The 12,527-nt window shown below is 37.0% G+C and overlaps 1 protein-coding gene across 1 annotated transcript; it reads right to left on the bottom strand.

Moving 5' to 3' along the window:
• Positions 1-487: 487 nt before the first annotated feature.
• On the bottom strand, positions 488-12,121 carry LOC134201643 (uncharacterized). Its single transcript, XM_062676883.1, has 2 exons — positions 11,468-12,121; positions 488-748 (listed from the first exon to the last, which is right to left on the bottom strand). Exons 1-2 carry the CDS (start codon positions 12,119-12,121, stop codon positions 488-490), a joined length of 915 nt encoding a protein of 304 aa, XP_062532867.1.
• Positions 12,122-12,527: the final 406 nt, after the last annotated feature.

The raw sequence follows: 12,527 nt of genomic DNA, 5'->3' as shown, positions 1-12,527 counted from the left end.
ACTCCATCACAAAATATTTTATAATTCATTATTGCTTGTCCGTTCCGTAGGTTTGTAGGTAACCTAACTCTTTGTTCACAACGTGGGGCTATTTTAATTGAACAACCGGGATTATATATTATAGGTATTTGAGTGGTATTTGTATGTAGTAGTAAGTTTTTCATATCAATTTTTGTATCTAGCTGTTTTAGTAGATCACTTCCTATTAGTCCGTCGTAACGTCCGTCTACGTCATATATATAAAATTTATGCATCTCGTCACTATTAAATGTTGGAAATAACGGTATATATATTACTTCGTCGTGCTTACTAGTTGCGTGTGTGCTAATTACTTCAAAGGGTTCATAGTACTTAAAATTTTCGAAATATTTAGTAACCAGCTTAGGGCTAATAAATGAGCGTGAACTTCCGGTATCTATCATAAATTTACCATTGATTTCGGGGATGTTAATATATGGTAATTTTAATGCGTTACAATTTAAGTTTATTATTTCGGGGGTTGGTTGTTGGTAATTATGTGAAAATTTTCTTCTACGGGGTCGTATTCTTCGGTTTGATCAGTTTCTAATGTTTCAAACTCTTCCATTACTTCTGTATTACTATAATCATCGTATGAAGGGTTCTGAATTTCAGAATTGTTATAATTATTATCGTCATCGTTTAAGTTGTATAATTCGTTCATGCGTATTCCTAGTGGCTTAGCGGTACGCATACTAACATCAGTCGGTCCGTTCCTAGGTTGTAACACCTGTGGGGGACGATATCCGAATTGTTGGGGTTTATAACCGAATTGGGGGTTATTCTGATTTAACTGGGGTCGGTAACCGAATTGAGGTTGATTTAAGTTTGGTTTGTAACCAAATTGATTTTGGTTCAAAGGTGGTCGATATCCAAAATGAGTTTGATTTTGAGGTCGATATCCGAATTGTTGCGTTTGTGGTAATTTTATTTGTTTGCTAGCGGGAATTCCAAATTTAAATTTATTTTGCTGTTGAGGTTGATTTGGCATGGTTGCGACATTCTGTGGAATACCGAATTTATACTGAGGCTGTGTGTTACTAATGAGATGAGGTTTTATTACATTTTTATCTGAAAACTGAAATTTGTTGAACGGTTGAGGTCTAGGAGCCGTACATTGGGTATTTTGTTGTTTTAACATTTTATTGCGTGAACTATATTGGAACATAAAGTTAACTTCTTCTAATACTATACTTAGCGCTTTTTCTAACGAATCACATCCTTTTAATCTAACTATACGAAGAAGGTCCTCCGGTAGATTATATAAGAACACATTCATAGACATGTTGTCATATATTATCACTTTACTTTTACGAAGGTTATCATCCTGTATTAAATTCACTGTTGCAATCAAAGTACTTTTAATATGCTGTATTCTATTACAGAAATCTAGATACGATTCTCCGTTATTAATTTTTAAAGTTTCTAATTCTATTGCAATACATTCTTCCGAACGTGGATCTCCGAAATGTTGTTCTAGGGCTGTTTTTAATGAGTCCCAAGTATCTAAATCTTGTCTTTCGCTAATAAGAGCTGCGGCTTTCCCACACAATCGGGATGTCACAACATGAAATATATATAAGTCCTGTTCTCTACTATCATCTACACGACACAATCGAATTACATATTCACATTTTCTAATAAATAAATTTAATAACTTTTCGTCACCATCGAATTTGGGGATGACGTTAGCAATTTCACGTGGTATCTGAGATATGTTGTACATGTTAATTTATTGTATTAATTAATTTGTTTAAATAAAATTGAAATGATTTTAATAAGTATGTCGTATAAAATTTTGTAATTCTTATAACTTTTTTTTTTTTTTTTTTTTTATTGCTTAGATGTGTGGACGAGCTCCTAGCCCACCTGGTGTTAAGTGGTTACTGGAGCCCATAGACATCTACAACGTAAATGCGCCACACACCTTGAGATATAGTAGTTCTAAGGTCTCAGTATAGTCACAACGGCTGCCCCACCCTTCAAACCGAAACGCATTACTGCTTCACGGCAGAAATAGGCGGGGCGGTGGTACCTACCCGTGCGGACTCACAAGAGGTCCTACCACCAGTAATTACGCAAATTATAATTTTGCGGGTTTGATTTTTATTGCACGATGTATTATTCCTTCACCGTGGAAGTCAATCGTGAACATTTGCTGAGTACATATTTCATTAGAAAAATTGGTACCCGCCAGCGGGATTCGAACACCGGTGCATCGCTCGATACGCATATGCACCGGACGTCTTATCCTTTAGGCCACGACGACTCCAAAACTAAAAGTAAATTTCAATATTCTTTAATTTTATGTATTATATGTACTTTTATTAATTTTACTCTTAATTCCTAGCTAAAAGAAAACTAAAGACACCATTCGAATTTTGGAAATAGCGCTCTGTCTTCTAGAAAAAACGTATAACTATTATACTAAGGAATGGAATGGAATGAAAATAGCGATTAGGGTCTACTCACAGACTGTCCATATCCTCGGGGTGAATCTCAAGCAGATGGTGGTGACTTCCGGAGCTGTTGTGGTCGTGTTGTCTTGACGAATTTATTTTGTTCGAATTTCCGTTAAACGCGTAAAAACGTACGTCGCGATTACTTCCAGATTGAGTTCGCGATCGCGGAAATCCTACCGGCTGCGCCAGTCAAGTTGCGGGCCACGCGGAGTACGTTTTAAAAAATAGAAATTATATTTTATGAACGTTTATTCCGTACCAAATCTGACTTAAGACTAACTTATTACTAATCTTAATCTAACGGGAAGGGCATCGGACCACCGGTCCAGCGGATGCCGTCGTCTGCGAATTCCACAATTCAGCAGTTGAGTTCGCCGAAGATCTGCCTTTGCAGACATGCGTCAGCATTGCTGACGTCACGGTTATTGCTTTGTTGACGATGACTCATGTTTGGGCTTCCGAAACAAAACTTCACCAGAACTTCACAATAAGATTGAGCATTCAGCGAAATAAGCACTTAAATCTAGTGTGTCCTTATTCGAAGCCCACACTTGCGTTATTGCTGACCAAGCTCGCAATTAGCTCATGGAATTGTTCTTGACAAGAAGTGCTAGAAGCACATATTTTTGAAATTGTTCTATCCAACGTATAAAAAGGGTGAGCCCTCTTGAGCTTTTAATAATTCGCGTGCCATACCCCCAAAGCTTTTTACTTTAAATGATACTGAAAACAAGAGATTAACCTTGACGAGACCAGAGAGCAACCGGTTCCCCTCGTGCTAATGGACAGGTAGAGCGCGTTATGAGTGTCCTAAAAGCAATGTTAACAGCGGTAGAGACTAGCGATACCAAATCGTGGCAAGATGTTGTAGGTGAGGTTCAGCTAGCTATTCTGCCGTGCTTACGATAAATACAGTAAGTCACATTTTTGTCGATATTGAGTTAAGTATATATTTGGAATGTAGAGATTGAGATCTACATTTCTGTATATTTAAAATTTTAAAATGTGGTATAGAAACGTAAATAAGCTTAAGCATAACTACAGTAAGAAACATTTTGCGCCAAAACATACTTATTATAATTGCAGTATGGGCACATACGGTTGATTTTTTCATAAAGTTTAAACCATTTCCTATGTATTGATACAGTAAGTAATTTTGCTGTTATTATTTTTAAGATATGAGTATTTTTCATCAAGTATCACTGAAACATATTAGCAGTAAGTACCACATACTATTATTATATTAATTGTTGAAAATAAAGCATTAGTTACTAAACCTTAACATATCTACAGTAAGTTGAACTTACTGTGTATATGATAAGTCAGCAAATTAAAATATTTATTTTTATGCATAGTCGTAACAACAGCAAGATTCACTACTGTAATTATATTAAGGAATACTTCATATTATGCGTAGACTTGCCTGGAACATGTTAGGTAAACACGTTACTTGCTGCAAATATTATAAGGTGTTTAGTTAAAGTTCAGAGGGCTTATTTCATACTAATGTTTAAAACAGATCATAATATGAGATGTTTCAATCATTGGACTTTTTACAAGCCAAAATTATGAAGACCCAAAAGTTTCCTTAGGTGAAGTTTAAAAATAGTCCCAGAGGAATCACTGCAGATCGTAAAGTAGATATTATACAGAAGCTTGTACCTCTGATGCCTGAGAATAGAAGAGATTTTTGGTTAAACATTTCGAATTCTGCATCAAATCTATTAACCGAAGAGTTTTGAGTTCAGATTTTTTTTTTTAAATAACATGGATTATTTAAATTGCCGTTTTGTTGTAATAGGTACCTACTTCGAATTGACATAGAACCTTCATGGTTTGAGATTTTTTAGTGAACATGTGTAACGTTCGATTATCGACTTTCAGTTTTTTTTTATTATTCAGCTTAGACAAGAAAGATGGATACTTTGAAAATTCGAGTGATTTTTTAATAAGAGTTCCGACGCGGGACTAACGCTGCAAAAGCAGGAGAAGGGACTACTAATTAACGCAGCGTGTGTTTTAGTTTAAACGCTTTCGTGATGGAAATTTTGATTTGAAGAACGAACCACGTGGAAGACTGCCCACACATGTGAATAACAATGAATTGAAAGAGATGGTGAGAGCTGATCCGAGCCAAACTACCCAGGAATTAGCGATATGGTTTAATGTTACCTTATCAACAATATTGACTCATTTGCACCAAATCAATGAAATTAAAAAAAAATGGGAAAAATGGGTGCATTATGATTTGACTGATCTGCAGAAAGAAACGCGTGTTGAACCTTGTGTTGCCTTGTTGAATCGATACAGAAATGAAGTAATATCATGTGATGAAAAGCGATTCTTTACGATAACCGTAAGCGAAAAATGCAATGGCTGACCCCAGGTCAAACGCCGCAACAGTATCCTGAAGCAAAGCTTACCAATATATGTATAGTAATGGTAACTGTTTGGGGATCTCAACATGGTGTTATTCACTATAGGTTTCTCCGATCTGGTCAAGAAATAACGGTAAATGTCTACTATGCCGTACTCCGAACAATGATAGTAAAACTTGTAGTGAAACAGCCCTGAATCCTGAATCGGTCTTCACCATTACTGCTCTATGATGACGCGAGACCTCACACAGCACGAGAAACCGTTTTAACTCTACAGGAACTGCAATTAGAAACCATTGGTCACCCCCCGTATTTGCTAGACCTTGCTCCAACGGAATAAATACAATTTTTTTCGGATTTGGACAAGTTTCTAGGTGATAAAAACTTTTCGTCCCAGGAAGCAGTACAAAATGCTTTCACACAGTTTGTAGAATCTAGATCACCAGAGTTCTATCGCAAAGAGATAATTGACCTTTCTATTAGATGGTAGCAATGTATAGATAATAACTGTAGATATTTTGATTCAATAAATATGTTAAATGAAAAAAAAAACGAATTTCAATTTTTCAGGTCAAATCGGCAATTTCATACTTTAACCCCTAATATGCCTATATTATGTAAGCCTACATATTACTAGTCAATTAAAGGACATTTACTATTTAACCATAAACTGTTACACAGGTGCTAATATTATTAATTTGTAAGATTGACTGATTTGATAATTTCTTGTATCGAGGATTTCATAATCTACATAATAGTTTAGTAGTACATAATAACCGTCCTAAGAGGTTAAATGACTTATTAAAGATTATAAAGTACCTTATTAGATCAGGGTTGTGCAGCTGCGTTCTGTCAATCTACGTATTATTATTTTTATTATAAAAATTCCAAAAAGAACTGTATTAGTTTTTTTAGAAACAAAGTGTTTATTTTTGGTGGTTTTTTTATTCTCAATGCATAAAAAATTCAATAAATGGAACTGATTTTAAAATTTTATAGTCTTAACAAAGTTGTGTAATTATTCTATGAAGCTGTGATTTCATAAGATCTCTTTTGTTTCTTTTATCTACAAATAATATCGAGGAAGACTAATTAATTATGGTTCCAGTGCTTTATGGTAGATGCCATAAGTTTATATATTGCTCATAGCTATAATTACAGTAAGTGATTAAGTTTCATTAAGCAAATTGTGCAATTTTTGTTATTCTATTTAAACATTCACCTCATTCCGTAATCATAATTGCAGTATGTAGTTCAAACTAAATATTGTTACAGTAAGTCACACACTTACTGTACCAATGCTAAAAAAATGTTTTTTTTTTAATTATAAATTCCTTAATATAAATATTTTTTCAAGCTTTATAATTTAAATATTATTTCTGAATAAAAATAATAATAGGCAAATTGTTACAAAAGCCTATATTTATCTTAAAAAATTATAAAAACTTAGGTATGCTTTATACTTCGCGAGAAACGTCAAAAGTAAAATTGAAATCTTTAACCGCGTTTTTCTCAAAAGTGTCTCCGAGGCACTTACTGTATATATCACAAGCACGGCAGTATTAATTGCACGATGAGTCGTGTAACGAAAGCATCATCACTCGAGCTTTTAATCGGTAAGGTTGCAAGACCGTTATCGTTGATGTGTAGCGATGTAGATTGAAATTGATATTGACGAAATTCGCGAGATAGCGTATGAGAACAAAACAAAAAACGGATTATAAGGCGCGATTTGATAAAACAAAGGCGAAAATTTCAAAATTTTCGGTCGGTGATTTCGTTTTATTAGAAAACGAAGAGCGGAATCAAACGAAACTTGATCCGAACGAAACTCGATTCAAAGGTCCATTTAGAGTAGTAGAGGTTCTGGACGGTGATCGTTATAAGCTGAAAGCTTTACTCTAAGCGTACGTACAAATATGCACACGATAGGTTGAGGAGGATATCAGTAGGTCATGTACCAGTCGAAGTTGATGTTGACAATGATCCTATTGAAGATGAGTGAGTCTAAGTTGTGCTGGAAACTCTAGTAAGACTCTATCGGCCGTATTGTGTTCGACCGTACCAGTAGCTATTACGTAGTCGTAGCCCGGTAGAATCAATGTCGCTTGAGGCAACTCAAGTAGTCCGTGGGTGCGCGGTGCGCGTTTGGCTCTGACGGAGGTCGGGGTCTGTAAATACCATCGTGTGTAGTCAGCGGGTGATGCACACGGGCGATTCACGCTGTGGATGCGCATCATGAGGGCAGTTGCACTTGCTGGTCGGCGGGAGAGCCGTGGCGATAGAGAGGCTTATGTGAAGTTTCGATAATTTAATTGTGCTTAATTAAATGGTTGAATGAATAAACGGCGGTGGTACAAGGCTCTGATCATCCTCTGCTCTTTAATTTGCTCTAGTAGTTTATTGTGATCAATTATTTCTGTATACTTGAAAATTTTCTAAGCTTTTACTATGTGTGTGTGCTTAATTCATCAAAATGTAGTGCAATCCCTAAATACGATTTTGTTGAAACTAGTAATGTAGAAGATGTAGAGTCACATGACCACGATACAACTAACTGATTAAAGTAGGGATTTTTTTGTCCTATTTTGTGTGATTAGTAAAGAACAGTATTCGGTGTCATTTATAAAACTGGTAATTAAACACATCACCTAAATCGAGCGATGTGTTTTATGATTGAAGTGGGTACTGGATGGAAGTTCCACTTGCGTGCCGGATGGAGGCATTAGTGTTTTATGTTGAAGTTGGGTGCCGGATGGAGGTCCCACTTATTTGCGTCGCTCGATGGAGGTGTCAAGGTTATCGTCACTTGATATAGGTGGCATGAGTTACTCTCACTACATGGAGGTGATTGTAACGACAGTCTGTGATTGATACTGAATACTGATTCAGATTACTTAGTTTTGTAATGACTCGGGTTTCTAATGCTTATTGAGCATTAATGAAATTTTTCAGTTGTATAGTGTGTCGCTAATAATTGGGTAATTAAATTATCTACTCACACAGGTTAAAGATCTTGTTGAAAGCTAACTTTATGGTTTGTAATGAAACGAATCCCAATCCTCAATCGTGAATGAATCAGGATTGGCCCAGACGAAACCTGTTTGATATTACAGAAGGTTATTTTCCTAGCAGGAGCGTCACACTGGGACGTGTGACATGTCAGAATGGCCGTGTCGTGATTAACGACTTTTAGTAATATTAAGACGTTGTTTTGACTATCATTTTAAATGATGAAATGCTGTTTTGATAAATATCACAAAATGTAGGGTGGACTCCGTAACGCCACAGTATAAAATGGCGGTACGTGGACAGAGTCGTGGCGTTCCGTGTCAGACAGTCATCCAGTCCGTATCAGACGGTCCGTCCGTCACAGTCAATGAGTCTCTGGCAGTCAATCAGTCTGTCCTGGCGGGACAGCGGGACATTATGACGGTTTCTTGGTATTTTTTTGTATTTCACATCTTTTTGTAGAGAATGAAAGTTATTGAAGTCTTATTTTTTTTGTAAAGTGCAAATGTCATTGAGATGAGTTTTATAAACGTGGACTTGGCGCAATTTTTTACAGTGAAACTGTTTTTGTTCGGATCTCAGTTACCAGGTCATAAAATCCATTAAAAATGTAGGAATAATTCCAGCGCACCCTGGCGGCCGTAGATTACCATGTATTCTCGAATTATTTATAGTCTGTGGCATGTCACTTTTTACATCGAAAAAAAGTCAGGATCGAAATTTTTGAGCGAGCTATAGTTTGTGGTGATAAAATTAATACTTTCAAGTAGATTAATATCAGTAAAATAAAGTTGTGAGTGATTGATATAATATACAATTTAGGTGTGGCGGGTAGCCATCATACAACGCAAGATAATTGACAGATGCCTCGATGCCAGATGAATCTCGCTTACGACATTTTCAAGATAAAGCGCATATATACGAGTTCCAAACAACAACATTCGGACCGTCCGTCTACCGAGCAATATCACCCGCTCGGTGGAAGTTCTTCCCTTCGTCGTATATTCATACATAGGAACCAGAAGTACCGTAGAATTAAATAAAATTTCGCAACCTCAAAATACCGTTCTGCTTACAGTAAACACAGTCGGTAGTCTGGCATTCCGTTTACAACGGGATTTTTGAACGGAACTTGGCGCCAGATTCTACCGAATCTGTGGATCAAATTAATCATCTTCATTTCATTTCACTCCATAATATCATTTTTCATAAAAATATGAATATAAATTAAAATAAGACATGACTTAAAGGTCTCAGTTACCAGGTCATGAAATCCATTAAAAATGTAAGAATAATTCCAGCGCACCTGGCGGCCGTAGATTACCATGTATTCTGGAATTATTTATAGCCTGTGGTATGTCACTTTTTACATCGAAAAAAAGTCAGGATCGAAATTTTTGAGCGAGCTATAGTTTGTGGTGATAAAATTAATAATTTCAAGTAGATTAATTGTTGTAATTGATATGACTAGTTAATATCAGTAAAATAAAGTTGTGAGTGATTGATATAATATGCAATTTAGGAACCAGAAGTACCGTAGAATTAAAAAAAATTTCGCATCCTCAAAAAACCGTTCTGCTTACAGTAAACACAGTCGGTAGTCTGGCGATCCGTTTACAACGGGATTTTTGAACGGAACTTGGCGCCAGATTCTACCGAATCTGTGGATAGAACCAAATAACATAAATTTTTCATTAACGTTGGACATGAACACTTCCTTGCCACGTGGTAAGCATAAAATAGAAAATGTAAAACCACAACCATCTCAACCTGACCCTTCAACAAAAAAATCAAAATGTTTGAAGTGCGGTCTATATACACATACTACTAATAAATGTTCTGATAAAACGTTAGTATGTTACAAGTGTGGCAAGAAAGGTTGTAAAGTTTGAAATTGTCCTAACTGCCAACCAAAAAACTTGTAGAGCAGGGCTTTTGCAAGAATAAAATGCAGAAGTCCTGCCTTATAATAATATTACGGTTTTACATAACAATAAAACCGATATTATGTGCCGAGAAGGAAAACATATAGCATTGTATTATGAAGAAGCAGTGTGTACTTAGCTTAAATTCCTTGTCTATGTCCAACCATAGACAGTCGATTTAGTTCCATCATTAGCCGCTAGGTGCTGCCAGCAAGTATAAAGGAAGCGCAGCCATCTTTGATCTTCATAGTCTTCACCAGGAAGAACTTCCTGCAATGCTGTATGTTTTCCTTCTCGGCACATAATATCGGTTTTATTGTTATGTAAAACCGTAATATTGATGTGCCTTTGGAAAACATACAGTATTGTATTATGAAGACGTGTTTGTTATCTGCTGGTGAAATTATTAAGCACAACGCTATGATGAAATAGGTAAAGCCATAATAAAATTATGAAGCGCAATGATAATGTTCATAATTTGTATAATTATTAAATCGAAAAAAACACAGCTGTTAACTTTCATGTTAACTCAATAATTAAAAAATATTTATAAGTTTGTAATAAACATTTTATCTTGTATAGCGACCCGCCCTCGCTTCGCTTCGGAAACATTAAAACACACATGAAACCAAAAAAATAAAATAAAAAAAAAAATAAAAAAAAGTAGCCTATGTTCATCAGGGACAATGTCGGCTTCCAATGGAAAAAGAATTTTTCAAATCGGTCCAGTAGTTTCGGAGCCTATTCGAAACAAACAAACAAACAAATCTTTCCTCTTTATAATATTATATCTTGTATATACATCATGTAGGAGTAAATGTTTTGAAAAAAGAATCGTGAGGATCTTTAGGAAGTTCTATTATTCGGCAATAATTATTGTAAACGTTTGGATGATTTGCCTCTAGAAAGTATTTCGTCCATTGGTTCATGATCAATCCATCTCAGAGGCTACTGCTGATCTACAACTTCTTAGAGATGCTATTCCGGACGGCCACCGCTCAGGTTTCGGCCACCACGTGTGATTTTTAGACTTCTTACGTGTTGAAACGTGGCAGCTCGAGTATTGCCACAGTGGCTGTCGCAGAACGGGTGCTGGGATTAGTTCGAGGAAAATAACGAAGACTTCAGTATGGCGTTCACACGGTCCTCGTGGCTTGACCGGCGCAGGGCGTAGGAGCGAGTCTCTTCTTGTCGGTTCTCTCCTCTTCTTCCGGAGAGGTTATAATTTATGTTGGTTCGTAAGTTCGTGGAATGCACTAACAGAGGTTTTAGTGAGAAAAATATTTATTATCTATAGTGGCGTCGGATGACAAAAACTTTAGTGGTTAGGAAGCGCGCGGCGTTCGTTGCTTTGGTCACAGCACTGACTTCGTTCGCCTCAGGTCATCGGTCCGAGGCCCCCTCACCTCTCGTTGAACCCCGCGCACTCCCTCTTACAAATCTTGTTAATTTAAAACTAAGCTAAAAATTTACTAACTTCTTTTAACAAAACGAATTCACCATACAAACAAACATACACCAAATATACCAATCACAGCTCCAAATTTATATTTAACGCATCGCTAACACGCCCCACCCCAGTGCTGCCTCAGCAACACTCACTCTCAACTTGTAATCGAGCGATGCGCGTGACCGATCTAGTTAAAATGCCCGATTTAGTTTTTACTCGAACCATTCTGACTCTATTGTCTCTTCCGGGTATCACTTCTAGAATTATTCCTTTAGGCCAAGAGTTTCGGGGACCGTCTGGATCCACTATAAGCACTAGATCGCCCACTTGTAAGTTTTTACGTTCCTCTTGCCATTTCCTACGGGGTATCAAGTCTGGAAGTACCTCCTTGACCCATCTGCGCCAGTACATGTCGGCTAATCTTTGTGAACTTCGCCATAGTTTTCTCATGTACGTATCTGAATTGTCAAATTTTCCTATTTGAGGTAAGCTAGATGACGATCCCAGCAAGAAATGATTAGGGGTTAACGTTTCAGGGTCATTCGGGTTCACAGAGACGTGAGTCAAGGGCCGGCTATTCACCATGTTTTCCACCTCCGTCAAGAGAGTGTTCAGAGTTTCCTCTCTGGGAGCGCGTTCGTTTAAAATCACTTTCAAACTGGTCTTCACGCTTCTGATGAGCCTCTCCCATGCCCCGCCCCAGTGGGGACTCGCGGGCGGTATGAAGGTCCATTTGATTCCGTGATTGGAAGCCTTATCTTTCAACACATCTTCGTCTAGATCTTTTATAGACTTCTTCAGTTCCGTATTCGCTCCTCGCAAGTTTGTTCCATTATCGGAGTACATATACTGTGGCCATCCACGTCTTGCGGCCATCCTTCGTAATGCCATAATAAATGAGTCCGCGGTAAGATTATTGACTAGTTCCAGATGAATAGCTCGTACCGTCAAGCACGTAAACAGGACGCCGTATCTTTTTTCGCGGCGTCTTCCTACCGTGACTTCCATGGGACCAAATAAATCCACGCCGCAATAAGTAAAAGGTCGTTGCTGATGGGCCATTCGCGCGCCAGGTAAGTCACCCATTCTTTGTACTTCTGGTTTAGATTTTCTTATTCTACAAAATGAGCATTTAGATGTTATATGTTTAACGGTAGGTCTCAGTCTTGTGATCCAGTATCTTTGTTTGACTTCATTTACTATTGTTTCTTGATTTCCGTGTACGTAGTAATAATGATCCGAACAAAAACAGTTTCACTGTAAAAAATTGCGCCAAGTCCAC

Source organism: Bombyx mori, chromosome W (assembly GCF_030269925.1).
Source record: "Bombyx mori chromosome W, ASM3026992v2".
In the NCBI taxonomy this organism is placed as follows: Eukaryota; Metazoa; Arthropoda; class Insecta; order Lepidoptera; family Bombycidae; genus Bombyx; species Bombyx mori.
Note: the sequence above shows the minus strand (reverse complement) of the source record. Positions and strands in the feature narration are given on the sequence as shown.

Bases quoted from the DNA above. Each gene is read 5' to 3' on its own strand.
- LOC134201643 (XM_062676883.1), bottom strand. From the start codon at position 12,121: ATGGCCGCAAGACGTGGATGGCCACAGTATATGTACTCCGATAATGGA. The intron at 749-11,467 runs GTTCGAGTAAAA...CGTCCCCCACAG, and splicing joins GAGACAATAGAGTCAGAATG to GTGTTACAACCTAGGAACGG.